Source organism: Aureobasidium subglaciale (genome assembly GCF_000721755.1).
Source record: "Aureobasidium subglaciale EXF-2481 unplaced genomic scaffold scaffold_0, whole genome shotgun sequence".
In the NCBI taxonomy this organism is placed as follows: Eukaryota; Fungi; Ascomycota; class Dothideomycetes; order Dothideales; family Saccotheciaceae; genus Aureobasidium; species Aureobasidium subglaciale.
In genome coordinates this window covers 469741-495099 of record NW_013566995.1, presented here as the reverse complement: position 1 = coordinate 495099, position 25359 = coordinate 469741, and the positions used below count along the sequence as shown (strand labels likewise).

Here is a 25359-nt window from a genome sequence, read left to right as displayed (position 1 = left end):
CGCCAGCTTGCTGTAACAGGACGACTCCGTATCAGAGGTTTTCGGTCTACCGGTGTCTAGTAAAAGCCGTGACCGCAAAGAGCGCTTGGGAGAAGGATATGGGTGTGGCGGAGATGTGTAATTCCATAGCATGTCCTCGTTGACGGTTTGATCCCATGCTGGGTCCGATATCATGTGAACATTATATTTGGTTCTTCCCAGACTAGTGCACAACAAATTGGTTGTATAGTGTAGCGGTTAGCACGCGAGATTTTGATCATTCAAATATTCTCGAGTCCGTGAGTTTACTCTAATCATCTTCCGATGGTATCTAATTCTAACTCATTTCAGTGGGTTCGAGCCCCAGTACGACCTGAACTAATACCATGTCTTTTTGTAAGAGTATCTCCTCTTGGAGACGACTAACATCACTTTCTTTCTTTTTCATGGGTTCATCTTTCGCGAAGGCTATTACGTGGTCGCGACATAAGTTTTGCTCGGCTCTAGCGCGAGACGCGTGAATGGTATGTTGGTGACATGCGCTTTCAGGAACTCGTCATCATGCTTGGCTGCAACACTGAAGTGATCAATCACTACCAACTACCTTTTCCACTGGCACCTGCCATACTCGACGCACAATGCCACGTCGAGCACCGATAGCAACAGCTAAGCTCGAGGCTCCCACCGTGTCGCGACCACAAACGACCCACACTCAGCGCATGGAGTATCGCATAGGGAGAGGAGAGATGGGCGTCTTGACCTTCGAGCCCTACAAATCCTACCTGCTCCCACTATGGCGGTTTCGAACTCCGGACATTGCACGACAGTCCTCGACCCTTTTACGAGATGAGTTTGAGCACTTTGGACAAGAGGACGACTTTGTGGGCATGGACATGACTCGCAAGTTTATACAAATGGGGTTCACGCGATCGAAACGATATGCAAACCACAAGGGTGGAAGAAAGTACGACAAGGATCATGAGGTTCTACCAAATAGCAAGGATCACGCGGACAAGGAGGAAAAGGAAGAGTCCAGTCGGATATTCAAAGACGTGCTGGAAGAGATCAAGCAAGATGAGACGTATTTGCGACTCAAAGAGCAGTTCCAGAAGGAGCTGAAGGAATACAAGAAGCAGTCATGATGCGATACTAAACTCAAAACATATCAATCGGCGGCAGTACTTGTTACTGTACACGTTCAATCATCTGTGCTCCAATCTGGATGGCCACATAGCTTGGACAGGGTGGTACTGACGACCAGTATCTGGTGTCAATGTAGCCTCCATTCTATGTCCATGCATTTTAGCTCCGAGATATCTAGACGTCCCCGCTAATTTCTCTAGTAGTATATGCTCACATGCGCTTTTTGCATCAGAATGAGGCGGTTGGCAAAGGAGGATGACCATTTCTCAATTCTGGGAGAGGTTGTGTGAGACAGGCAGGAAGAATTAGGAATGTAGAAGTCTTGATGTCAAGGGGGAAATGAAGTACACCATCTGTCCCATATGTCTGACCATTCCGCGACAGTGTAGACCTTGAGAGGCTACTCTAATTCAAGCACCCATGGAATAGGGCAAATTAGTGGATGACATTTCGAAAACATGTAGAAGAGCAGGGTCGTCCGGGAAGCAAGCAATGAAGATCCGGCACCTTCTGAGCAACCATGCATTGGTTTGCTTGTATATACTTTTCCACATTCCACTGGGACAAACTCCGATAACAACAGCTTGTTCCCTATGATAGTGTTTTAACTCAGGATAGAACCTGTATCGCGCGACGCTTTGCCTCATACATGCCGTCACATCATGATAACACATTACTGTCACACTCGTCGAGATGCACAGTAGTCGATTCCACGATCAAGACACCGCTCCATATGCGGCTCTACTACATACTGTCTAGAGGACAAGTCTAGGGCTCCTTTCGACAGCATTGATCAAACGAATCTACTCTAAGCAACATCTGAACTCTTCTCCTCTATGACAGGCACAGGAGCACCTGTCTCGTTTTCATCAGCGACTTTTGTCCCCACCTCTTTTACTACCTTTGGTTCAGGCTCTGGGAATAGCTCAGGCATCAATTCTGGTAGGAAGCTTTGCAGCCTGTCTGATGTGTCTTTCCACAACTGTTTTTGCTGCTCTGACTGCTCGTCATCGTCGCTTGGCGGCTTCAGATAGCCGCTACTGGACATGACGAGCAACACATTCTTGAGAGATTCTGGCACTGCTTCCGCCTAGAAACAAAGTGTTAGTCGAAGGAGCATGCATAGATATTCACATAACGTACCAATGTGTTACCCTGACCGCTGTTCATCAGACGGTCCATGAGGTCCAGAATTTCCATCCACAAGTCATGCATTCCTTCCCATTCACTAAGCATGACAAGGTAGTGCAAGAAGATTTTGCACAACAATTGTGCGGTCTGCACTCGCATCTCACCCATACCAGCTGGATCCATCTGGTAGACCTCTGGTTTGAGTAGCTGTTGAACAAGAGGAAATAAGACCTGACTGAAAATGTTTGTCCATTCTTTGTGTTCTGGCGATGCGAGGTCGTTGGACAACAAGCAGCGTTGCAGGGACGAGAAGGACTGTTGACGGATTTCCCGAGAGGGACTGACGCATTGCATGATAAAGCATCTGAAGATGGGAAGCCAATACGCCTGCCAAGCCTCATTGAGTTCCAAGTGAGACTGTTTGATGAATGCAGGTACACGACCAGTCATTTGTGATATGATTGCCATTGCCCTCACACCACGCAGTGTGGCCTCATCGGGAGCAGGTCGCTTTTCAGGAGCTGCCGACTTGCTACGCCGTACAGCTGGATCTCTTCGTTGTTCACGAAAACCATTTGGGTTGCTGACTGTAGCAAAGGTGTTCAATAAACCAATGGCCGACTCGTAGTTATCAGCAGTGATTGCTTGAGGTGATCCTGTAGCAATGTCTTCAGTGATGTGGAAAGCAAGCGGGGCAGCTTCGGGAATCGGTTGAAGACTATGAAGTATTGACCAAAAGTCTGGAGATGTTGCCATTTCTTTCCGGAGGCTCGCAGAGCCTTTGATACATCCAGAAACTCCTTTGAGTATTGTTGGGCCGCATTTTTGAAGAAGGCCCTGATTGAAAGATGATATCGTATGTAAAACAACTGGCGCTCGAACATAATCGTGGTCCTAATATTGGTCAGAAAATATGCAATGGGTAATGATCGAGGATACCAACGTCGCTAGCTTTAAGCAGATTCAACAGGTAATATGATGCTCGGCCAAGTGTGACCGGATGCAGACCATCCGCATCACGAATTACCGACTTGAGACTCTGAGCGACTTCTTGGCCGAATGATGATACCGAAGCCTGATCACGCATTGCCAACACGGTGGCAAGCTCAAGAATACAGACGAGACCCGGATCGTAGTCTGGTGTTACAGGTTGTGGTTTCTGACCATTGGCTCGAACTGGGGTTGGGGCAACGACTGGTGATTTAACGACGATGACCTTTGGAGAGCTCTCAATATCGTCCGGCGGTAAATACAAGAGTAACGATTGCGTGAATGCCTTGAGGGCATCAATTGGCATGTTGCTGAAGATACATGTGTTAGTGAGCGACTACGAAGACGAGCTGTTTGTTTCATACCCGATATTGGCGACGACTTCATTCAATCGACAGGCGCTGATGCAGTCGACAGTACAAAGTGTTGACTCAATCTCTTGGTCGTTCGGCTCCGGTGGTTCATCATTCATTACACTTGATACGTATGATGTGAACGCAGAAAACAAACCAATGTCAGTGGATTTGTCATTGCGTTCGATCACTTGAGCTGGACTCTGGAGAGGGATCGGTGGAAGATCAAGCTTCGATGTCAACGTCGACAATGTAGTTGGAATGAGAGAATTTGTGAAGAGATTGAGGATGATGCGAATGATCTATTCGAGGATTTAGCACAATGACAATCAGAAATGATATCACGTCAAACTTACAGGGCTCCAGCCTTCACGAATTGTGGCCTCGTGACCATTGATGATGCGGAAGAGGACGAGCGTGGCGAGCTGTGCCTTATTCTCTCGTCCAAAATCAACCGCAAACTTACTTACCATGATACTCTTGCCATTAGCTTGTACCTCAGTATTGAGAGCGGTACTTGGAGGTGTTTCTGTAGCCAGAGTGCTAATTTGTGCAAGGGAAGATATGATGTGATCGAGACAGTCGTGCAGTCCATGCTTGGCAGCAATCTGAGCACACTGATCGAAACCGGAGATGACTCTTTGGAACACAGTATCGTCAGTGGCAGACATGAAAACGTAGTTGAGAGTGGCGACAACAGGCTTCCATGTGGCTGCAAACATATCTGCATCATAGATATTAGTATCACACAAGACCAGGTCTTGCGCAGTTTGTGTCTTGATAAGAAGCTCTTTCCAAGCATGTTCGAACGCATGCTTGTTATCATGCTCCTCTGGCAAGATGATTTCTCGAGTCTTGATTGAGTCGTAAATTCCTTGAAGATACTCTGGTTCGAAGTCCTTGCCTCCATTGACACCGCGCAAATTGCGAGCAAAGTCGGTGACGGCCATTCGCGCTTGCTTCATATTCGGATTGTGCTGGTCGGTGTTGAGCATGATAATCGCATACGTCAGAACGTAGACAGCGTCCTTATCAGCAATGCCCTCGGGATTGGTTTTATCGCAGTACTTCCCCGCGAAGACCGTGACAATTCTTTCGATGAGTTGTGATTCGCCAGGGAGACGGAATGAATTGAGTATTTGGCGTAGCGCCTCATCAACACGCTGTCCGGTGAAGTCGAAAAGATCGAGGAAAGCATCAAGGATGACCTCATTAGACCTTTTAGATATGAACTCGCCCAAAACTTTCTTGTCGATCCGTGATGTTCCCTTGAGGAAGCGTGTGATGGACATGGAGTCTTCCATGGTTTCAATGACCCCCTGCGAAGCCAGGAAAGCAAGACCAGATTTCGGATTCTCGTTGAACTTGGCGGCACCGCGTATGATGATCTGTTTACGGGTCCTCTGTTCGCGGAGAGCTTCCAAACGAGGCAGTCCCTCGGTCATAGGCTCATCATCGAGTCTATCGGCGATGAATTGCACATATCCGAGCAACGAATCCAAGCAAAGGGGTGGCACATTAGTAGTACTCCAGGTGGCGGAATCCGGGAATGCATTGCGCGAAAGCAGGCCGACCATGTCCAAGCACAAGTCGCTTCGATCTATCTCGCAGTCATAGTTGACGAAGAGCTCAGCCATGAAGCTGGGTATTCTGACCAAGGCCCCTACACTCTCTACCATTGCTTCTCTGGCGTCAGGTTTGCGAGAACCTCCTTCCATTCCAAGTTTCTGTCGATCCTTTACGGGTACCGGTGTTGATCGACCGCTTTGAGTGGCAGATGCAGCCGGTTTGACGAGTCTCGGAGCTTGAGGTACACCTTCGTAAAGGGCGGGATTAATGGATGGTTCATCAGGGATTGGAACGCGAGGATGCAAGCAAGCAACAATGTATGAGAGGTAGAGCTCTTGTTGTAGTCGTAGCACACTCCGACAAGTTGCAAGTAGGGTACCAGCCACACGTAATGATTCGTGAAGAAGCGCAATATTCTCGGAGCGTACGAGTTGGAAAAGATTGCGGCAGAGAGTATCTTTGGCCAGCGATGCTAGAGATGGATGGTAGGCGATCGAAGGACCTGCAACCTCTAGAGCCACATTTACAATTCGCAAAGCCATGACTCGCATGGTGTCAGTATATTGTCTGTCATGAGGATCGAGGAGTTCAGCTAGCGTGCGGAAAAGCTCTCTGATCGAGGGTAGACCATATGGATTGATGTCAGGGATGTCAGTGGCTTCGGTTACTCTGGTCAAGTCAACTTGGCTAGCATTGAACTCTGCAGATGGTCTTTCACTCCCGGCGACGCGAGGCACATCTAGACTTCCAGATGGAGGTGTATCTTGAGCGGGAGTCGAACCGATCTGCGTAGTACTGGACTCAATCTTGAAATCGTTCTGGTTGTCATCTTCTGGCAAGGACTCGAGATGAGTTAATCTCTGGAAGATAGTTTGACACATGGTGACCATTGTAATCTCGGCCGAACGTCGAAGCACTTCGCTCATGCGCAGTGCACAACATATCGAGATGCCACATTCCATCATGCCACAGACACTCTGATCGCCAAGGACATCCCCAGAAGGACCAGTAATGATGATTTCCATGAGCTTGAGGATACGAAGAAAGACGACGTCGTCCGAGGCAGTATTGTCACCCTCGAAACGGCAATTTGTTACACTCGAGGACAGAAGCATCATGGCGTATGGAAAGTTGGGCATGCCTGGACTGATGACATTATAGGAGAGCATCTTTGTTATTGCGATTAATGCCAGTGAAGTGATTGGAGCGGTGGTGGACGAGGAGCGAATGACCTGCAAGAAAGGTTGGAGGATCGAAGGAGTGTCGACGGTGCGAATATCTGTTCGAAGAGGATTACTAACTGCTCGATGAGATGAGCAAGACGACTCGATATACCTCTACATCCTTTGAGTTGACTCCGCAAACGCGCAAAGGCAGACAACAGTGGGTTATCCTGGATGCTCTTTCCCTTCTTGCCGCGAAGGCCCCATCGTGTAGCCAGCTGTCCACCATCAGCATCGTCGCCGACACTGAGGGGACCCAAGGAGGAAGGAGGACGCCTAGCAGCTCCGCCGCCGAGAATTGCTGATACAGAAGACTGAGCCCAACGTGCGTGCTTGCGCATAGCTGACGTGACGGTGATGCATTCTGTAATGATCAAGGCCACAGGATCAATGGCTACGTTGACCGGTCGCGATGCTATCGTGTAGTCGGCTGCTGTCATCGTGCTCGCCCTACTGCTGTGGCCTTCGTCTGCACCCGTACCACTGCTCATTGTGTCTGTAAATTTGATCATGGGTACATCGATCCACCGTTCTCCAAACACCCAAGTGTGGTCTACGTGCTGCATCCATGCGGTCAAAGCTTCACCCGCGGACTTGCCCCGGATTCTCTACATCTTGCGTCAACTCACCCCCGAGACTCGCCGCATTTGAGAAGTGTCTTTATGAGTAGACATGTTCTCAATCAAATCGGCAGCATACAGACAGGTCTGCGGGACTGGCATCATGACTGTGGTTCTTTAGTCTGCTTTTTTGTAAATGTATATACTAACATATTTATTCCCCGTGTTCGTTTATGATAACCATGATCGACTCCTGTTTCACTCTAGAGCTTGTCGTCCTTTTTTTGCCCTACTACTGCAGCGGCTGCTGCACCCTCACCTTTCACAGCTGCACCGGCTACCTCTTCAGCCTTGTCAACTAGTCTGTTTGTCATGTTAGCCAATAAGTTTCTAAAGTCCAGTTTACGCGTACTCACCCTTTGGCGTTATCCTTGACAGCCCCAGCTGCGTCCTTTGCTGCAACTTTGGCCTCACCAGCCACCTGCTTGACCTTGTCCTTTACGCTCCCGGCAGCCTCCTTGACATTTCCAGCAGCATCCTTGACACCTCCGACGACTTTCTTTGCAGCATCTGCTGCTTTCTGTGCGTCATCGATTTCCGACTTGTCCTTTTCCCATTCGCTAGCAGTGTCGTCGAATTGGGACTGGATTTTGTCCATGCGTTCCTTGTTCTTGAGCTCTTCTTCTTCATGCGCTTTTCTCTCCTTCTCCATTTCTTCCATGTGTCGAATGTCGTCCAAGCTGGGCTCGTACAAATGCCAGATGGTGTAGTGGGGGAGGCCGACTACCGAATACTGCATGCGTTTGGCCATCTAGACAACCGGTTAGACTCTTTTCATCCCAGGAAATCGGTGTCATATCATACCTTGCCGAATCCCTCGGTTTCTGCGTGCTTCTCGAAACTGAATGCCGGGAAATGGACACCTGAACGGAAGACCTTGGCCTTTGCCAGGATACTGACACCACCAACGCCATCGATCTCCATCTCCATGTCCGGGTCACCATATGGATCACGGAGGTAGGCCAAATGAGGACGCCAGGTGGCATACTCTGCATAACCCTCTACGATAACAGCGTCTTCGTCTAGAGTGTCGGCAAGTGCCAATGCAGTCTCGGACTCTTGCCATGAGTTCAGATCGTATGGTTGTTCACCACCAAGCCAATCAGGAAGCGGTCTCCAAACGTCTGTTTCCTACGTGTTAGCAAATCGAATCACGCTACCGGGGAAAAGGTGGTCTTACTGGGCACAATGACATCCTTGTTGTGTCTCATCAAGTCTTCCAGAATGGTGAATGGTGCCGTCTCGACATCAACATCTCTCCAGTATACCCAGCTGTGTGTTGGGCGCAGAGCTGCACTCAGAAGCCAGTTGCGTGCCTGTGCCATACTCTTTCTTCTGCTAGCTTGTGCAGCGAAACCGTGTCTACTCTCAACATCTTGATTGACCTTTTGACCGAAGTCCTTTTCAATAACCGAGACCTCTCCAAAGGGCATACCATCCTTCTCGCTGGCCTGCAAGTTGGCCAAAAGATCAGAGAGTAGAGTAAGAGTGTTGTCCTTGGAGTCACCGACCAGGAAGGCCAGATCAATGAGATGATGCGGATAAGTCAGATTGCGCAGATGGGAAAAGAACATGGGCAGATGAGGAGATGCATCTCTGAGAGGGGCGCAGAGCAGAATTCTCTCCTCCCGTTCCCAACCTCTTGCAGTGCCTTGAACGTTGGCAAGATCGTAGTATCGGACGGTCTCGAGTTGTAGCTGTTGGCTTCCAGAAAAGAGTCCTAGTGATAGCGCAGGTAGTACAGCTTGACGAGTCGAGGGGAAGAAGAGGAAGATGGCGGCCAAAAGGAGAGAGCCAATCAAGGCCAGTCGGAGCATGAGTTGACGACGTCGTCGCATGGCGGGCTGTGAGCGGGGAGCGAACCTGGAGGGGGAGTCATGTAAGCGCACATGGCAGCTAAAGAGACGCAGAGAGAGAGAGGACTGACTTGTGAGGTTCGATTGAAAATTGGGAGCGCCCGCCCAGCGGATATGCGCCTGAATTGGAATAGCCATGTCTGTTCATTGTTGCTCGCTGAATTGAAGATGCATGTACAGGAAGCATGCACGGAAGAACGATGGCCTACGAGCGAGGGCCGACGTCTGAAAGTGCCGCAGGAATGATACAAAGACTCTCCAAGGGCGAGAGATTGGTGGTGGGTTGACCAAAATGATGAATGTATCTAGCTATCAACGTCTCACGGAGGAGAAACGGAAGCGTTTAGCTTTGGCCGACTGGCCCCCTTTCTTGCAATTCAGGGTTACGTGTTGATCTCGACGCGTAACCTGGAGGAAAACGACATGGCATGGCCTTCAGAGATGTAGCGGCTCTATATACTATCCAGAACTGCAGGCTGTATATGGCATGGCATTCGAATAAAATACAAAGGCATGGAACCCACGAGTTCGGGTTGGCTCGAGTGCCCAGCCGGCATGAGTGCCTACCACTGTATGCTTGCATTATGAGTGGCAGCATTGATGGACGCCCCTGTCACAGAGACAACAAGCTTGAGCGGCTCAAGACACCACTGGCTTATAAGCTCCCGACCCAACATGTGCTAGTTGACGGACAAGACAGCTGGATCATGCATGGTAAATACCCAACATCGGACATTAAGCAAATCGGGTCGGAGCATGTCGCGACCAAGCCAAGATTTCGGGCCGTGTGTATGATTAGAGAGTGCTCAGGGTTCGACTACGAAGCGTAGAAGCTTGAATCAAACCATGTAGACTATGAATGATCTTGCTTGTAGGACCTGCGCTTGATTTCTTGACCCGAGCATGTATTGTTTATGATAGCACATAGTCGAATGAGCATGTCCAACAGGCTCTAGATCGTCTCTCGATCAAAAGATGCAGAGACATGGCATGGGTCGAGACTTGGCGTGCTGTCGGATAAGCAAGCGGGCGGCGGCTGGTAGCATTCAAGATTTCCGAGACGGACTTTGTTGAGCAGACCAGGCTCAGAAAGCACTCTCACACCTCCGACCTCTATACCCCTCGCCCTCACACCTTCTTCCGTCCGTCCAAAGAAGAGCATTCGCCATGGCCGCCTCCAGAATGTTCCGTCCCACCTCGCGTCTGGTGTCAGCATCAATTGCCCGCCCTGCTCGCACTTTCCGCCCCGTCGCAATCTCAAGACACTATGCTTCCCAAGGCGGCGTCAAGGAGATGACGGTCAGAGAGGCTTTGAACGAGGCCATGGCCGAGGAGATGGAGAGAAACGACAAGGTCTTTGTCTTGGGTGAGGAGGTTGCCCAATACAACGGAGCGTGAGTCCTTGTGCTTGATCAAGCTGGGAGAGCATCTTGTCGAGTAGCTAGCTAATCTGCTTGCTCTTGCAGATACAAGGTCACCAAGGGCCTGCTTGACCGCTTCGGCGAGAAGAGAGTCATCGACTCGCCCATCACCGAGTCTGGTTTCACCGGTCTCACCGTCGGTGCCGCCCTCGCCGGCCTCCACCCCGTCGTAAGCACCCGCTCCGCTCAGCTTGACACCTGCGAGTCCTCTTACTGACCCGTCGTACCCAGTGCGAGTTCATGACCTTCAACTTCGCCATGCAGGCCATCGATCAGATCATCAACTCGGCCGCAAAGACCCACTACATGTCTGGTGGTATCCAGCCTTGCAACATCACCTTCCGTGGCCCCAACGGTTTCGCTTCTGGTGTCGCTGCCCAGCACTCGCAAGATTACTCGGCCTGGTACGGCTCTATTCCCGGTCTCAAGGTCGTTTCTCCTTACAGCGCAGAGGATGCCAAGGGCCTCATGAAGGCCGCCATCAGAGATCCCAACCCCGTTGTTGTCCTCGAGAACGAGTTAGTCTAGCCTTTCGATTATGTTACCCTCACAAATACTGACCGCTTACTAGGCTTCTTTACGGTCTGTCCTTCCCCATGAGCGAGGAGGCCCAGAGAGACGACTTTGTCATTCCTGTAAGTGTTTTACTACTCTCTACTATTCGATCCTTTGATCTGACCATACCATCACAGTTCGGCAAGGCCAAGATCGAGCGCCCCGGAAAGGACCTTACCATCGTTACCCTCTCCCGCTGTGTTGGCCAGTCGCTGGTCGCCGCCGAGCAGCTCAAGCAAAAATACGGCATTGAGGCCGAGGTCATCAACCTTCGTTCCATCAAGCCCCTTGACGTTGGTGCTATCGTCAAGTCAGTAAAGAAGACTGGTCACATGATGGCCGTCGAGTCTGGTTTCCCCAGCTTCGGTGTTGGTGCTGAGCTTATCGCTCTTACCGCAGAGTACGCCTGGGATTACCTGGAGGCTCCCCCAGTCAGAGTCACCGGTGCCGAGGTTCCTACTCCTTACGCCCAGAAGCTCGAGGAGATGTCATTCCCCAGTGAGCAGCTGATCGTCGACTACGCCGCTAAGCTGTTGCGCGTCTAGAGAAAAGCCATACAGGAGTTCTTTTTTTGAGGGTCTGACTAGGAAGCTGGCTGGTGTATTTTTGATATCAACTCATTATTTTCCTTTTTCTTTTTCATCAAGCAGCATTTCGAATAGGTCTTTGGATACCATGCTCTCTTTTTCCGAGACATAATACTGTATTCCCTGGTGCAAACATTGCCATCTTGTTTCTGCACGTCAAGAAATCCTGCTGCTTCAGATCATTGTCTTGTCAAGGCCTATGTTTGAGAGGGCTGAAGCTGCTGTACTTGTAATATATCTCCTCTCTTAAGCCCCCCAAGAAGAATTATCAAGGCTTGAAATCGCCACAACCACATCCATCATCGTCCGGTGAATCGACCAGCTCACCATGACGAGTTCCAGCCTCGTCACAAAATCTAGCCATAACAACGTCCTTGGACGATATACCAAGAGGTTTGTGAGTGGTCCAGCGAACATGTGTCTTGTTGAAGACGTTTGTCCATTCTGGGTGATGCTTTTGGACCTTGCACTCTGCCGCCACTGTGTTCATGAAATCCTGACGATCAAATTAGTGATGAGCACAAGAGTAGTGGATTGGCACGTTCATCCAACACACTCCAGATGGCTGCCAAACGTTCACATACCCATGTTGCCTTGAAAGTCTTGAATCGAAAAGTTCGCTCGAGCCCTCTGCTGTCGCTTGTAACCTTCCACCTGCCTCCGCCTTGTGTTGTGAGAGCTGTAGCATCGCGGCCAAGCTGTTCCTCATTCTCGCCCGCGGAATATTGAAACTGGACAGAAGATTGCTCGTGAGAAGACGACATGGCTCTGAAGATAGATCGCGAGATCACTGTTGGACGAGGCCTTCGTAGTAGAAACATATTGTTGTTGACCGGGTTTGATGACGGTAGATAAGTAAGCTTCAAGTACTACCAATCTTGGCAAGGAAATTATTGGACAAGGTCCGAACATGGATTTAGATCATACACACCAAAATGACATGATATGCACAAAAACAAACAAAGACAACGAAATGCATAAAAAAGTGGTATCATGAGGGGCAACTAAAGGCTTTTTTGGTTCTCTTCCTGCTGACAGAAGTTCTATCAAAAGATGATGCCCATTTTTCGCCTTGGATCCGTGACACAAAGCAGCCGTCATAGCAGATCCATCAACGCCGACCTTCAAAGTAGTATAGATCAGATCATGTCCTTTACTTCTTTGCGTTGGCAGCCTCCTCAGCCTTGGTCTTGGCGCGCTTCTCACGGACACCGGCAAGGCGGGCCTCGCTGCGGACGTTACGGAGCTTGCGGTAAGCGTTCTCCTCACCGGGGTAGTCGGCGAGCTTGCCCTCGACAACCTGGGCCTTGTTCTCGATGGGGAAGGTAACGTTGGCCTGCTTGACGAAGTTGTCCTTGGCAGCCTTGACCTCCTCAGCAGAGGCGTCACCCTTCTTGGGGGCCTTGCTGTTGCGGGGGAAGAGGATAACGCGGCTGCGGTAAGCCTTCAGGCGCTCGACGTTGGCGGCAAGAGACTCCTCGGAGAGGTTCTGGCGGCGGGGGTCGACCGAGATACCGATGGTGGGTGCAAGCTTGCGGGGGATACCAGCAGCCTTTTGAGAGACATGTCAGTACGACTGCATGATGTGAGTGGGCAAAGGGTAGTAGGGCAATCATACCTTGAGCTCAGCCAAGCTGAAACCACGACCGGCACGAACACGGCGGTTGTACTTGAGGGTGGGGCAGCGGACAATGGGGCGAAGCTTGTCGACGGGGCGGGGAGCGACGGTAGCGGCCTTAGCAGCGCGAGCGTTGCGGCGAGCCTTCTTCTTGCCGGCCTAGGATTGATCTTGTCAGGAACTCTGTCGCTGACCGCAGGCGCCTCTGCTCTCATGAAGAGAGGGGAATTACCTGGTCGAAGTGCACGCGCACACGGCGCTGCCAATCCTTGCGGAAATGGTTGTGCGGGATCTGCTGGTTGTGCTTGATGGCCTGGCATGCGTGTCAGCCAATGTTTCCCCCAATCTCTTTTCACTGCTGCGGCATTGGAGTCGAGTCAAGCTTGTTGCTATCTATGAGGTGCTGGCGTGCGACACGGTCGGGCGTGCAGGCGTGCGAGTTGGTCCGTCTCTGATGACTTCGAAGTCTTTCGTGCGTTCGTCGGGCGTTGTAGAGAAGGCGTGGCGCATCGATAGTCGACTCAAGACAGCATAACAAGCGTGCTCCAATTCCATCGCAGACAGTGACGATGTCTCTACTAACCATTGTGTCGGTGGGCGATAAATGATCCTGTTGTCGAAGGTCGTCGTCGTCGTCAAAGGAGAAAAGTTCGAATTCCACCCGTGCAAAACTTGGATTTGTCGCTTAGGCTGTGGTGCGCCAAGGCAGTGCACGGGCCTCACTTTCCAACGTCTCGACCTCGACCCTCTGATGCGTAGGAGTACCTTGATGCCGTCCACGAGTATTGCTTGCGCAGTCTGGCTCGTTCATTCGTTCATCGAAGAGTCGAGAACGACAGCTCATTCTCGAAACACAGTTACGGAAGGGTGGAATGCTTTCTTGATTTCCTGTGTAACCCGCTAAGAGGATCTCGAGAGTCTTGTACTCACTCACCACGGTCACATACTTCCAATCGACATAAAACGAACGAGACAATTGAAGAATAGAAAAGACGAATACGAAAAAGTCTACAAGTCAGAAAAATATCCGACACTCAGCCACACACTATTGCATGACCCAATCTAGACGACCCTCTGCCAGCAGACATTGTCATCCCACTACTCGTCTCCTCTCGTCTCAAAATGTTTCATCATCCTGTGGAATCTTATCTCTGAGCCACATCATGGTAGCTTCCGTTCCCTTTTCGAGAACTCGATGTGAAGGTACGCGAAAAACGTTGCCACCAATACTCAGTCCCTTTAGACCTTGATCCCACAATAGGCCGATCTCCGGAGGCATGTAGCCAATGTTGTTATCTGCAAGATCAGCTGACTGCAGACCTGCAAGAGCCTCATCAGAGACCGCATCAATTCTGTTGCTCCCAGCATGTAGCACTTTCAACTCTGGAAAAGATTCTCGGACACGAGGGACTGATCCAATCAGTCTGTTGTTTGACATGTCCAGATAAGAAAGACGTGGCGCGTGCAACAAACTTAAGAGTGGTTCCCAAGTTGAGATCTTGTTGCTTCCCAAGAACAGTTCCTGAAGAGCTTGTAAAGTCAGGACTTCACTCAAATACTTGTCTCCGAGCGAACAATTTGACATGTCCAAGATCCTGAGATTTTGAGCCAAAGAGATTTCGAACGGTATTGTGACGAAATTGTTTTTGGCCAGTTTCAGTTCGCGGACATCTTCGGTCCCGAATATTGATCGAAGCACGTCGGCATCGTCGTCCACAAGTTTTCTTTCGCGGAGATCGAGCGTTCCGGAAACGACTCCCCATTGTGAGCCGGAATCATGCGGTGATTGAATGTCGATCCCCTCATCTTCAAATCCATCACCCTTATCCCCTTGACCCGGTGTACTCAGACGTTGAGCCAAGTTACGTTTGAGCTCTTCGGTGGACATGTTCAAGAGTTTACGCTCTCGAAGAGGATTCGCAGCCACTTTCAGTACATCCAGAGAGTCCATAAGACCAATGTTGTCGTGAAGTTTGCTGAGTTCATTGCCTGTCAAATCGGCCTGTTTGAGGTGTTTCAAACTTGTGAAACCCTGAGGTAGCACGGAGATTTTGTTGTCAGCAGCAGCTAGAGTTATTAGATCCTTCCAGCCAGACATGTCTGGTAGTGCAACTATTCTATTGCTTGCCATGTTGATGGATTTGATCGCGGGTAATGACAGATTCTCAGAGAACGCAAGCGAAGCTAGTGAATTGTTTGCAACATCCAGATACTCGAGTTTGGCAAGCCCTGACACGCTGAAGGGAAACAGAGCGCCGACCATGGCATTATTTGAAGCGTTGAGGTGTATAATAGGCAATGTCTCCAAAACATCCATAGGAAGCCCGGTGAGTTGGTTCCCAGCGACGTTGAGGATTTGCAAGTCAACAAGTTCGCGTAAGCCATCTGGGAGACTAAGAAGCTTATTGTGTTGCAGTTCCAGTATTCTGAGGCTGTTCAAGCGTCCTATTGTCTGAGGAAGATACCCAGTCAAGTTGTTGTTGCCCAATCTGAGTTCACTCAAAGTCTCGAGCTGACCGATTGTGTCGAAGATGGCATTGCCCAATTTGTTGTGAGACTGAAGAATCGTAAGTACCATGGAAGATGTAGGATATTCGTGAGCATGACAAGACTCACCAGGTTCAGGACAGTCAGCCTCTCCAACCAGCGCAGACCAGCAGGCACTGTCTGAAGACTATTTCCGTGAAAATCAACCATCTCAACGCTGCGAAATTGCAATCCCTTGACTTCTTTCTCATCATTCATTGCCGACTCAGTCGTGATGTCCGGGAAGATATCATCAGAGATGATCTCGAGTTCATTATCCGCCGCTACAAAGCGAACAAGATCCGTCATCTGACTCCAATTTAAACTGTTGCCCTCTTGCTGATCATACATGTTCAAGACTTCGTCTGGAATTTGTTTGAGGCTCATTCCCGCAATGTTCAAACGACCATCACCGCGAGCGGCTTCTATCCTTTTGCGTAAAAGACCATTGCCGTTCTTAGGTCTCGTATTGAACGGATCCGCAAAGGGATCGAAATCATTGGAGACTGACTGTCCCTTCAATGTACTTGGTGCCTTCTTAGCGGCTTTTGCTTTCGCTATTTGATCCCTAAGTGCCGCGGAAGAATTGGCCGGCTTCTCGGAAGGTGTCTGTGATTCTTTCGGAGGTGCGACTTTTACAATTGTAGCAGGCGTCGGTCTTGTTCTTATCGCCGGAGTCGAAACACTTGTTGTTGGCCTAGGTCTGGGAGTAGAGCTGATCCCTGCTCCTGGCTGACGAAGACTACTCGTGCGTTGGAGCGGCTTCGCCGTGGGAGGTTTGGGCGTGCTGCTACCTATAGCAGATTTTCCTGCTACTGAAGCAGGACGGCTCAATCTAGAAGGTGCTATGCCGATCGAAGAGGGCGCTCTTGGGGTAGAATACTTGGTAGGCATTTCTGTCGATGGAGGGACCATGGCAGAAGTTCGTTTGGTTGGAGAAACGATCTTACCAGTAGGCTTGGGAAGCGTCATTTCTCGAGTCTCGTCGTTGCTCAGAGCAGAAGCCGGACGTGATGGTGGACCCATAGGACTTTGAGGCGCAAAGAAGCTTGATCTTCGCCTGTCAGTCCCTGGGGTTTCAGGAAGTCGCGAAAGACTCTCCATAGTCCGATCTGACAATGATAGTCGAGCTGCTCTTTTCGTATTTGGGGTGGTCGGGACGTCATCAAAGTCTTCATTATCATGATTGCCTTGCCTTGAAGCGGCACGTGAAGCACTACGAAATCCATCAAGAGAACCTAGTTGATCATTTAGATCCTCCTGTTGGTTGGTCGTGATGAAGCTAGAAACAGGCCTTCGAGATTGTGCAATATACGACACTGGGCGTGAAGCAGGCTTTTTGGCCGTAGTAACAGAGCGATCCGAGATGGAGTATGTCGAACGGTGTGACGATGTCCTGGGTGGAATGATACCAGTAGAGGGTCCAGAAATACTTGATCTAAAGCCAGTGCTAGATGATGGTGGTCTTGGGAGAGCCTTCTTTGCAGGCGAGGGTTTTACCAAAGCAGAAGGTTTGGTAGGGGAAGGCAATGCAGACTTGTGTTCACTGTTAGGGGCAGGCAACCTTGAAGTCGATGGTCTTGCGATGGAAGAAAACTTTGGGATGCCTGAGGAGGACTTGAGAGGAGTGGCCGAGGTTGAGTGATCCATTGTGGCTGATGGCGACCCAAGGCGTCTATGGGGAGCCGGTGGGAGGAAAAGTCACGTAGGTTGGAGACGATCCAGAAGAAAAGAAGATTCTATGTCTACGTTGATTCATTCCATATCGGCACTTTGTTTGGACATTTGGAAACCCCTGGATATGGGAGTGGGAGGCGCCTAACAACGTTCGAACGCCCCGCCAACGTGGACCCTGCTCCAAAACCAAAAAGGGATGCATCATTGCATCCACGGAGCACAGACATGTTTATGTGAGAAATGACGAAACGACATCCTATACACGTAGAAAATCGGGGTTATTTCTCCTGAAACAAGAACATATATGGGAAAACAACACAATAATGGATGAGTGTTTGCTTATACCACAATTACGAGTTCCACTGTGCTGGGGTAGCTCTGTCTGCCGGAAATAAGAAAGAACGATAGCGACGGAGATGGAAAGTCCATCAAGCAATTCGAAAGGTAGGCATTCAAATGAGCCCAAAAGGCTGTACATGTCCTATCTGTCTGTATACGCCCCTCTCTGACTTGCGAGCAAATCGCAGAGGCTATATCCCTCCAGGACTTCGTTTTTCTAGACCTACGCGCATGAAGCAATGACGCGTTTCTGATAGGGCCATCAACGTTGCCCACTCAACGCGATCCACACACGTTGCGCGTCGTTCGAGTACACAACGAGGAAGTCTACTTTCACATTTGTTGTCCTTTTTGCATTGCACAGCATATCAAATACTATTCTCAAGAACGGGTCTCGACATATCTCGTGCTTCTGCTCAAGGAATATTTGAAGACGAGATCAACACACTTGACCATGAATGCGACCGCACCACTAACGCCTGGTCCAGGATTCGGCCAATCCTCGACTTCGGCTCAAGTTACTTGTGGGCTTGCGCCCAACTCCATCACTCCTCAGTCCTTGACGAGCCCAACAATGGATCGCGCCGCCAGTATGACTCCATCATCAGCTTCCACGCCTATACCGGAACCAGTTGTGTTATCTGAGCGCCATATCCAACAAGCACAGCCTGATGAGCTGCGCACAATCATATCGAGTCTCGTACCTCTCCTGCAAGAGGCTCGTACCGATGCTGCACATTACAAGTTGCAATATCACATGCTTTCAATCGAGAGCACTGAAGCGATGGAACGAATTCAGGTCGAAATGGACATGGCCGAACGCGAGACTGAACTTCTGAACACAAATGAGCCCATCGAACCACGTACGACCCATGCGCGCCAGGAAGCCGATCCAAGCATTCGTCATGTTCACGTCGATGTATGGAATCTGATGGCCCAGGAGAAAGAGAGTCTCAGGTCTCAAAACGCCCAGCTTGAACAACTTGTGTCTCAACATAAGCGAATGGTCATACAACAGGAGAGCGAAATTGCCACCTTGAACGACAGGATTTCTTTATATCGCGAGCGACTTCGTGAGAATCGATCTCATCTCAATCGTTATCGTCTTGCTGCCGGATTTCTCGACTCGCCGCACAAGAGCCAATCCACTCAATCGACCCCTTGGGCCGGCCGCGAACGCGATCAGCCGCCTTTTGCAGCTTTGTTGCATGCTTCTGATCTAATTAGTGCAAGAAACTCTACAAGTCCTAGAACACCAAGACGTAGAAGAGCCGCTTCGATAACTCCGATGCCCTATGAGACCCCTCAAACGCTGCAGTCTGCGCGTCATACGCAAATACCACAGACTGCTCCATCTTTGCGTGGTCCCCAATTCCAACCTTCAACGCCGCAACCACATGCTTCAGCTAGACATCATACGACAATGCTTGAACATGTCTTGATTGCAGACGAGAGCGAGGGCGAAATTGATGTCTTTGGTGGAAACCTTGGCCGTACTCCAGCAATGCCTCAGACTCCTACACGTGTTCGCAGAACTTCACCCGGGAAAACCCCTTCAAACGTTCCTCGCCAGATTTCGTCCAATCTGAATGAAAAGGCCAGTATACAGCGCGAGAATCCTCATTGAATTGCAGGAGCACCTGTCCCTCAATGAGCGTCACCACGGCATGGGACACATGGGCAGTGACTGGGAATCATGGTCGAGAGCATATATAGACATAGGATAGCAACCCGATTAATAAGAGTCGAGCGATGACGCGTAAGCTTGAGAGACTGAGCCTATACGAATTGCAACCTTCCCAATCTGCCAATCGTTTCTCCAGCATTTCTGACAATGCACACGCATGATCCTTGATCACCGGCGTCCCTGATCAACTTTTGGACAAGGACACTGCCAATGGCAACACCTCTACCTTCTGTCAAGCTGAACTCGCCTTTTGTGACGAAACCAATAAGGTCTTGTCTCTCGGGGATCGTTGGACAATTGTCGCGATCGTCTGAGTCAGGAGGCTGTGCCAAGTCTGCAGCTAGTCGCTGCTGCATAGTAGCCGATGAATCAGACCTCAGAACCGATGATGGCAGACTTCGCTGACGTTTGTTCTTTTGCGTACGAGAGTTTGCTCGAATCGGATCCAGGGCGAGCCATTGATCTCTCAATGACACCTTGTCTGGACCATGTTCGCTCGGCAATCGATAGACTCTTGCGCAAGGTTCAGGTGTTCCGCGACCAAGTAGTGTGATACGGACGGTTGAGATGGCGTGAGAAAGGTGCTTGAAGGAAGCAGTCTGACCACCAATTAGACTCTGGGCAAGAGTTGGAGCAATGTGATGGATCCTTGCGGTGGTGCTGTCATCGTCCATATTCTCAATGCCATCCGAGAGATAAGCCCAGTCGCAGGCCCAGCCATTGCCAATCTCTCCATTCCTGCCAGTACCCAATTTGACGCTGTCCCATTCGATTCTCTTGCCCTTGGGCTTCGCTTCCCACTGTGCCTTTCTTTTGGCACTCTCCATAGCTTCCCAATCGTCACCTGCTTTCGTGCCTGGAAAGTCGCCAGGGAACCAAGGCACTCCGGTCTCAAAGGTGACCTGACGTTGCTCGTCCAAACCACCCATCCTTACCTGTCCGCCAGTTGAGACAGGATAATACATTAGGCTCTGCCAAACAGTCGGTACAGTTTTCCATGGTAACAGTACAACCCATGAACACGATGCGCGGTCTCGGGTGCCTTGCTTGGGACTGAACTGAATAGGTGATGGATATGCCATGATTGGAATGCGAGGATCCTGAGGTAGTGGCTCCGGATAGGTTCCTGGTGTGGCAGCAGATTTGCGACGATTTACATTCTTTTGACTTGACAAAGCACGGCATGATGCTTGTCTTCTTTTGCGGTCGAAGATTCCTGCTGTTGAATTTGTGGTATCGAATGGCCATTCTGTTAACAGATCAAGAAGTTGTTGTTGAGAGCTATGAGTTGCGTGAGAGACAGGGGTAGATTGAGGTGGGTGATGTAGCCGAGGGTCCGAGATGTCGAAGGTGATCATTGCGTTGTGAGGCAAAGTGGACGGACTCTGAATTGGTGCTAACATTGGCCAGTTCTTTTCGACAGGTCCGATATCTCCATGACTGGACTTCACAGGCCAAAGGGCACTCGTTAATGCTTCTGCCGAAGCAGGACCGACCATCTCAAGACTTCCAATCTCAAATCGCAAATCCTCAATGGTCAATTGAGGTTTGGCAATCTTTGCTAGCAGAATGAGCTGATTCCAGAGTTGATCGAAAGCGGATGGGTGTACACGAATCATAATCTGACGAGATTGTTTGACGTCAGTATTAGATTCTGCTCGCCAAATAATGGTAGCAGGAGCAATTGGATGGGTTGGGTACATGTCACGCTCATAGAGCCAACCTTGCCAAATACGACAACCTTGTCTCCACTTTTGACCTCTTGAAGACCATGCGGTGTCGGATGAACCAACACTCAGGGCATGAAGAAGAGACTCTATACTCTGTAGGTTGCCATGTACAGAAATGCAAGACATGTAACTTGAATCCCAAGCAACAGCTCCACGATCTTTACTCGCACGATGAGTTGGGCGATAACTTTTGACAGTTGATGTCAAAGGCAAGGCGAAACGCCAGAGGGGTTGAGAAGGTGGTGTCATGTGGGCTCGTTTTGCGTGGAACATGTGTGTGGGTAACCATGTTTTGTGTATCTGACGTTTTCGATACTTTGCCTTTGGCACAGGAGGTAGTGCGATCTTGTTCTTCTTGGGTGTAAGGGACCTGCCATGAACAGGAGACTGTTTGTTCTTACGGCCAAGGGTTCGCAGACGATTGACTGTATTCATACGAAGGCGCATGTGACCACTGGGTTTCCGACGACGAGATGTGACGGTTGGGGTATTATCTTCGGCCATCTATATGGAGACACGTTAGCATCGTGTGTGATCTGGCGTCCTTCTTCGTGGCCTACCTCTCGCACAGCTTGACGGCGCAGTCTTTTGGGCACCCTCTTAGCATTGTGACTGGCCGTCCTGCGCCTCAAGTCCTTGGGTACTTGTTGAAAGGCACGCTGTGTCAAGCCCTTCCTGGCTCGAGCCATGCCTTCCTCGAGAGCTCGAATCTCATATTCGCGAGCCTTGACGAACGATCCGACATCGACTTCACCATTCTTGAAAGCTTTCGAGCTCGTCTGTACGGCCAAAGTACGAGCGTCGCGTTGTGTCTTTTGTCGTTTATTGCGCCAGCCTCCAGCATCCGTCGAGTTGCCATTGCGCTTTTGTCCTGCATTCTGCCCTCCTACCTCTGCTTTTGTGCCCATTTCGCGTGCTGATTGTGTGTACGCAACATTTCCTCTCCACGAGAGAGTGATTTGGGGCTTGCAACTTTTCTGACGTCGCGTCTCGCCGAGTCAAAACGCGAAAACCCTAGGCGTCGCACCTCCCGTTGACTGGCGTTCAATTTTCAAACAACAAATTTATACTGCCAGACTTTGGTTGATCGAGTGCTTCGCCACTTGGACGATTTCATTGACTTAGTGTACAGAATTGCTGTCTCGACGTCTTGCGTCGTGATCTCTCCCTCTTCTCCCTCAAGTCTATTGAGACCCCATATTCCCGAGTATACGCCACCAGACCATCTCACCCAAAACAGGCCGTGGTATCAGACAAGCCTCCATATGAACAAGAGAAGAAAAACACAAAAAGATGTTCAGAAGAAGGTTAAAACAAAAGAAAGTATAGTCAAACAATCAAGCCATGATACTGGACGATCCAGCATGGCAACCTCTCTCATGCCTTTTCATGTTACTTCGAACACTGAATGCCTTTCCACAGCCTGGTTGCGTGCATTTAAAAGGCTTTTCTCCAGTGTGGCTGTAATTGTGAATCTTCAAACTGCTCGGTCGTGAGAACGCTTTGTTGCAAGTCTGACAGACATAACGATCCTGCGATTGCGGATATGTTGCTTGGTTGGAAGGAGCGATATAATGGTGATGCTCCCACATGTTTGGAGCAGGGACGGTGGATCCTGCGATAACAGGTCCTGACATGATGGGGGGAAAGTTCGAAGGTAGTGGTCTCTGTTGATAGACACCATTCATACCGTAAACGCCATCCGCCGAGTAGTAGGAACTGGTCGACATCGCACTTGGAGATGAATTGTAGGCAGCCATCGCATAAGGTGATGTTGCATACATCCCACCGTTAGGCATGGGTACGGAGTGACGCTTCATAGGCATTACTCTTTGTTGATGGGGTTCCATATTGTTTAGTGATGATCCGACCAAGTAAGATTGACCTGTCATCAAGGTAGGACTTGGAGCGGTTTCGACTACAGAGTCTGAGCGCAAAGCCGGCGGTGAAGGGGGAAGAGGACCTCTGGTCGTGTTTGTTGGTTCTGCCACTGTCACATAGCCTTGTCCAAATGAGGATTCTGTCGGAGCAGTCGAGTAGTGAGCTTGGGACTGTTGTGGAGGACTTCCTGAATGAAACGTTAGCAAACTGATACTCGGGACTCGTTAATCTTCGAAAAAGGACTTACCACTCTCTTGACCGGCAAGTGAAGTTCTGTCTCCATCCGCTATGCCTAAGAGGTTTGAAATTGATGGCAAGGACGGCTTGTTCATATCGTCCTGCGATGAAGTTGCTTGGGTGGAGTGTTGTTGTGGCGCATGACGCTGACCCGCACGCCTGACCTCTTGATATTGACTTACCATAGCAGGATGCACAGCGACGGGATGAGAGATTTGACCTCGAGATTCCGGATACTGGCTGTAATGCGATTGAAAGTCCGGATGGAATGTGTGTTGGCGGTATGGTGCGTAGGCTGCGACTTCCATGATTCTTGATCGAAAGGTGTACCTCCAAGGTTGTATGTGTGAGTGTATGTAAAGGGTAGTTCGCGCCAGTCGAGGTCTTGAGAGAGGAGGTTGATTTACGGATTCCTTGATGCTCGGCAACAACGGAAGGACAGAGAGCAATAAGCTTTATGAAGAGAATCCCGACCAGGAGACGTATTGATGTATAGATCAAGAACAAAAGAGGAGGGTAGATCTTGATGTAGAAGAAGGAAGTAGGATGATAAGTTGACCAGAGATGTCAAAACATGAGCATCGCCGGCAACGAAATGCACTGACAGGGTACGAAATGATGCTGCCCTCTGGGTATGGGGCTAAGGAGCAGCAAGGTTAGCGCACAGAAGGTGAATAAGAGAGCCTGGTCTGTTTCTGGGGAGCGGGCAGCAGTACAAGGGCAAGGCAAGATCCGGGCGGAAGCACAGAGGCAACGCGAATCTCGTACGTGCTGGTCAGTGATTTTAGGCGGGCAGACGTGCAGGTTGATCCCTGCGGTTGGTCTTTAATCTATTCTAACCTCGACAGGTTTTTTGAGGAAGCGCAGGGACTCTATTCAGGGTATGAAAGTGAAAAGAAGGTCCAAGTGCGATCTGCCTGGGCGATGCGATGGTATTCAGCAAAGCCCCTTCCCCAAAAAGCGGCGTGCATGAGATAGATTTTGGGAAAAAGATGATGATGATGATGATGATGATGATGATAAAAGCACACGCACGAGGGTTGCAAGCCTGATGCGTGCATCCACCAATAGACACGATGCTGGTTGCGAGTCCGAAGCTTACGTAGCTTGGGCCTCTTCTTCTTTCCATGGGTTTCACATTGCGGGAGGGCCTGTGGCGTTTTAGACGTATCAGTGATGGACGATAGCCGAACCCATCAGGAGAAGATCACTCCGGCATGGCTGTAGTTTAATGGTTATGCACGGTCATCTCTTCGTGCTGGTGAAAGCATTGTTTGGTAGGTTTCAAGCGAGTCAAAGTGTCAATGAACATGCACACAGACAGCGCCTCCAGAAAACTAGCATGTTGCGCCAGGCGTCAAACTGGCGGGATCGACGAACATGCAGCAAGTATGGCTTCTGCCGCTTCGCTTATGGACAAAGAACAACGGCCATGCTCAAGAGGTCGAGCGAGAAGACGTCCACACCCTCGGGCTCCAAGATCCAATCAGGGACCTGATAATTCTGCCCTTGTAAGTTCTGAACCGCAGATTATTGTGCGCCTCATCAGGGCAGTGCTCTTCAAGAGGTTGGTGATGATAGTGCTGTGTGACTTTGGTATTGGCGCTTCATGTCTCTTGCACATAGATCTTCATTGGCATGTTAATCGAGTCAGCCTTGATAGATCCCGGAGCGACAACAATTGGTGTCGATATGTGTGTGTGTGCGACAAGGGTCGAGAGTAGTTCTACTGCGTGTTTGGCTCGTGAGCGATCGACAGCGATCCATGTCTTCTGGCGTCTCTCTAGGATCGACCAGCCCCCTCTCCGCTTCCAGGTGTCAGTTTCATAATTAGGTTAAGATGATGGCTGTGGAGTTTAACGCAGCGTGCACACACATGCACACAACGGTTGCCCTGTGTTTCGATGCGATCGCACATTCGCTGCCGAGATGACTCTCTAAGTAATCATACAGGTTTCTCTCGAGTCTAGCGAACGACATCTTGTATCACCTAGCCACGTTGATCTGCTGAACGTCGCGTAAATTCGTTGTGCTGCTGCAATGCGCCGACCATGCAAGAAAGTTGCAGGTACCAGGATCTCCCTCTAGCAGTCGTCATCAACGTCTTGATCGACAGTCGCGTGGTGGGAATGGCGATCAAGGCGAATCTAAGCAAGACGTGGAAATATCAACTTTGGTTGACGGCTTTACCATGACGACGATCATATATCGGTTACCATTTCTACAATCGACTCCAA

The 25359-nt window shown here is 50.0% G+C and overlaps 10 protein-coding genes across 10 annotated transcripts; 3 read left to right on the top strand and 7 right to left on the bottom strand.

The window, feature by feature from the left end:
- The first annotated feature begins 232 nt into the window (after positions 1-232).
- On the top strand, positions 233-1562 carry AUEXF2481DRAFT_34435 (uncharacterized protein). The gene has a single exon (XM_013493281.1). It carries the CDS (start codon positions 618-620, stop codon positions 1119-1121), a length of 504 nt encoding a protein of 167 aa, XP_013348735.1. The 5' UTR covers positions 233-617; the 3' UTR covers positions 1122-1562.
- A 368-nt stretch (positions 1563-1930) lies between these two features.
- AUEXF2481DRAFT_45433 (uncharacterized protein) lies at positions 1931-6828 on the bottom strand (the record flags this gene model as incomplete). Its single annotated transcript, XM_013493279.1, has 6 exons — positions 1931-2212; positions 2266-3147; positions 3197-3554; positions 3609-3898; positions 3953-6444; positions 6501-6828. The coding sequence occupies 6 exons, from the start codon at positions 6826-6828 to the stop codon at positions 1931-1933; spliced, it is 4632 nt and encodes a 1543-aa protein (XP_013348733.1).
- Positions 6829-7082: 254 nt separating this feature from the next.
- On the bottom strand, positions 7083-9171 carry AUEXF2481DRAFT_124540 (glycosyltransferase family 62 protein). The gene is made up of 5 exons (XM_013493278.1): positions 8936-9171; positions 8189-8871; positions 7813-8132; positions 7365-7759; positions 7083-7311 (listed from the first exon to the last, which is right to left on the bottom strand). Exons 1-5 carry the CDS (start codon positions 9049-9051, stop codon positions 7212-7214), a joined length of 1614 nt encoding a protein of 537 aa, XP_013348732.1. The 5' UTR covers positions 9052-9171; the 3' UTR covers positions 7083-7211.
- Positions 9172-10031: 860 nt separating this feature from the next.
- On the top strand, positions 10032-11385 carry AUEXF2481DRAFT_185 (uncharacterized protein; the record flags this gene model as incomplete). Its single annotated transcript, XM_013493223.1, has 5 exons — positions 10032-10258; positions 10331-10454; positions 10517-10803; positions 10857-10920; positions 10978-11385. 5 exons carry the CDS (start codon positions 10032-10034, stop codon positions 11383-11385), a joined length of 1110 nt encoding a protein of 369 aa, XP_013348677.1.
- Positions 11386-11695: 310 nt separating this feature from the next.
- AUEXF2481DRAFT_84338 (uncharacterized protein) lies at positions 11696-12445 on the bottom strand (the record flags this gene model as incomplete). Its single annotated transcript, XM_013493277.1, has 2 exons — positions 12012-12445; positions 11696-11923 (listed from the first exon to the last, which is right to left on the bottom strand). Exons 1-2 carry the CDS (start codon positions 12246-12248, stop codon positions 11696-11698), a joined length of 465 nt encoding a protein of 154 aa, XP_013348731.1. The 5' UTR covers positions 12249-12445.
- AUEXF2481DRAFT_103756 (uncharacterized protein) lies at positions 12420-13645 on the bottom strand. Its single transcript, XM_013493275.1, has 4 exons — positions 13629-13645; positions 13278-13358; positions 13046-13204; positions 12420-12979 (listed from the first exon to the last, which is right to left on the bottom strand). The coding sequence occupies exons 1-4, from the start codon at positions 13629-13631 to the stop codon at positions 12581-12583; spliced, it is 642 nt and encodes a 213-aa protein (XP_013348729.1). The 5' UTR covers positions 13632-13645; the 3' UTR covers positions 12420-12580.
- Positions 13646-13902: 257 nt separating this feature from the next.
- On the bottom strand, positions 13903-17328 carry AUEXF2481DRAFT_34432 (uncharacterized protein). Its single transcript, XM_013493273.1, has 2 exons — positions 15662-17328; positions 13903-15602 (listed from the first exon to the last, which is right to left on the bottom strand). Exons 1-2 carry the CDS (start codon positions 17219-17221, stop codon positions 14163-14165), a joined length of 3000 nt encoding a protein of 999 aa, XP_013348727.1. The 5' UTR covers positions 17222-17328; the 3' UTR covers positions 13903-14162.
- Positions 17329-17559: 231 nt separating this feature from the next.
- Positions 17560-19221, top strand: AUEXF2481DRAFT_34431 (uncharacterized protein). The gene is made up of 2 exons (XM_013493271.1): positions 17560-17692; positions 17776-19221. The coding sequence occupies exon 2, from the start codon at positions 18042-18044 to the stop codon at positions 19212-19214; it is 1173 nt and encodes a 390-aa protein (XP_013348725.1). The 5' UTR covers positions 17560-17692; positions 17776-18041; the 3' UTR covers positions 19215-19221.
- Positions 19222-19366: 145 nt separating this feature from the next.
- Positions 19367-21912, bottom strand: AUEXF2481DRAFT_24575 (uncharacterized protein; the record flags this gene model as incomplete). The annotated part of the gene is made up of 2 exons (XM_013493270.1): positions 19367-21508; positions 21565-21912. The coding sequence occupies 2 exons, from the start codon at positions 21910-21912 to the stop codon at positions 19367-19369; spliced, it is 2490 nt and encodes an 829-aa protein (XP_013348724.1).
- Positions 21913-22341: 429 nt separating this feature from the next.
- Positions 22342-23430, bottom strand: AUEXF2481DRAFT_24574 (uncharacterized protein; the record flags this gene model as incomplete). Its single annotated transcript, XM_013493268.1, has 2 exons — positions 22342-23072; positions 23133-23430. The coding sequence occupies 2 exons, from the start codon at positions 23428-23430 to the stop codon at positions 22342-22344; spliced, it is 1029 nt and encodes a 342-aa protein (XP_013348722.1).
- Between the last annotated feature and the right edge of the window lie 1929 nt (positions 23431-25359).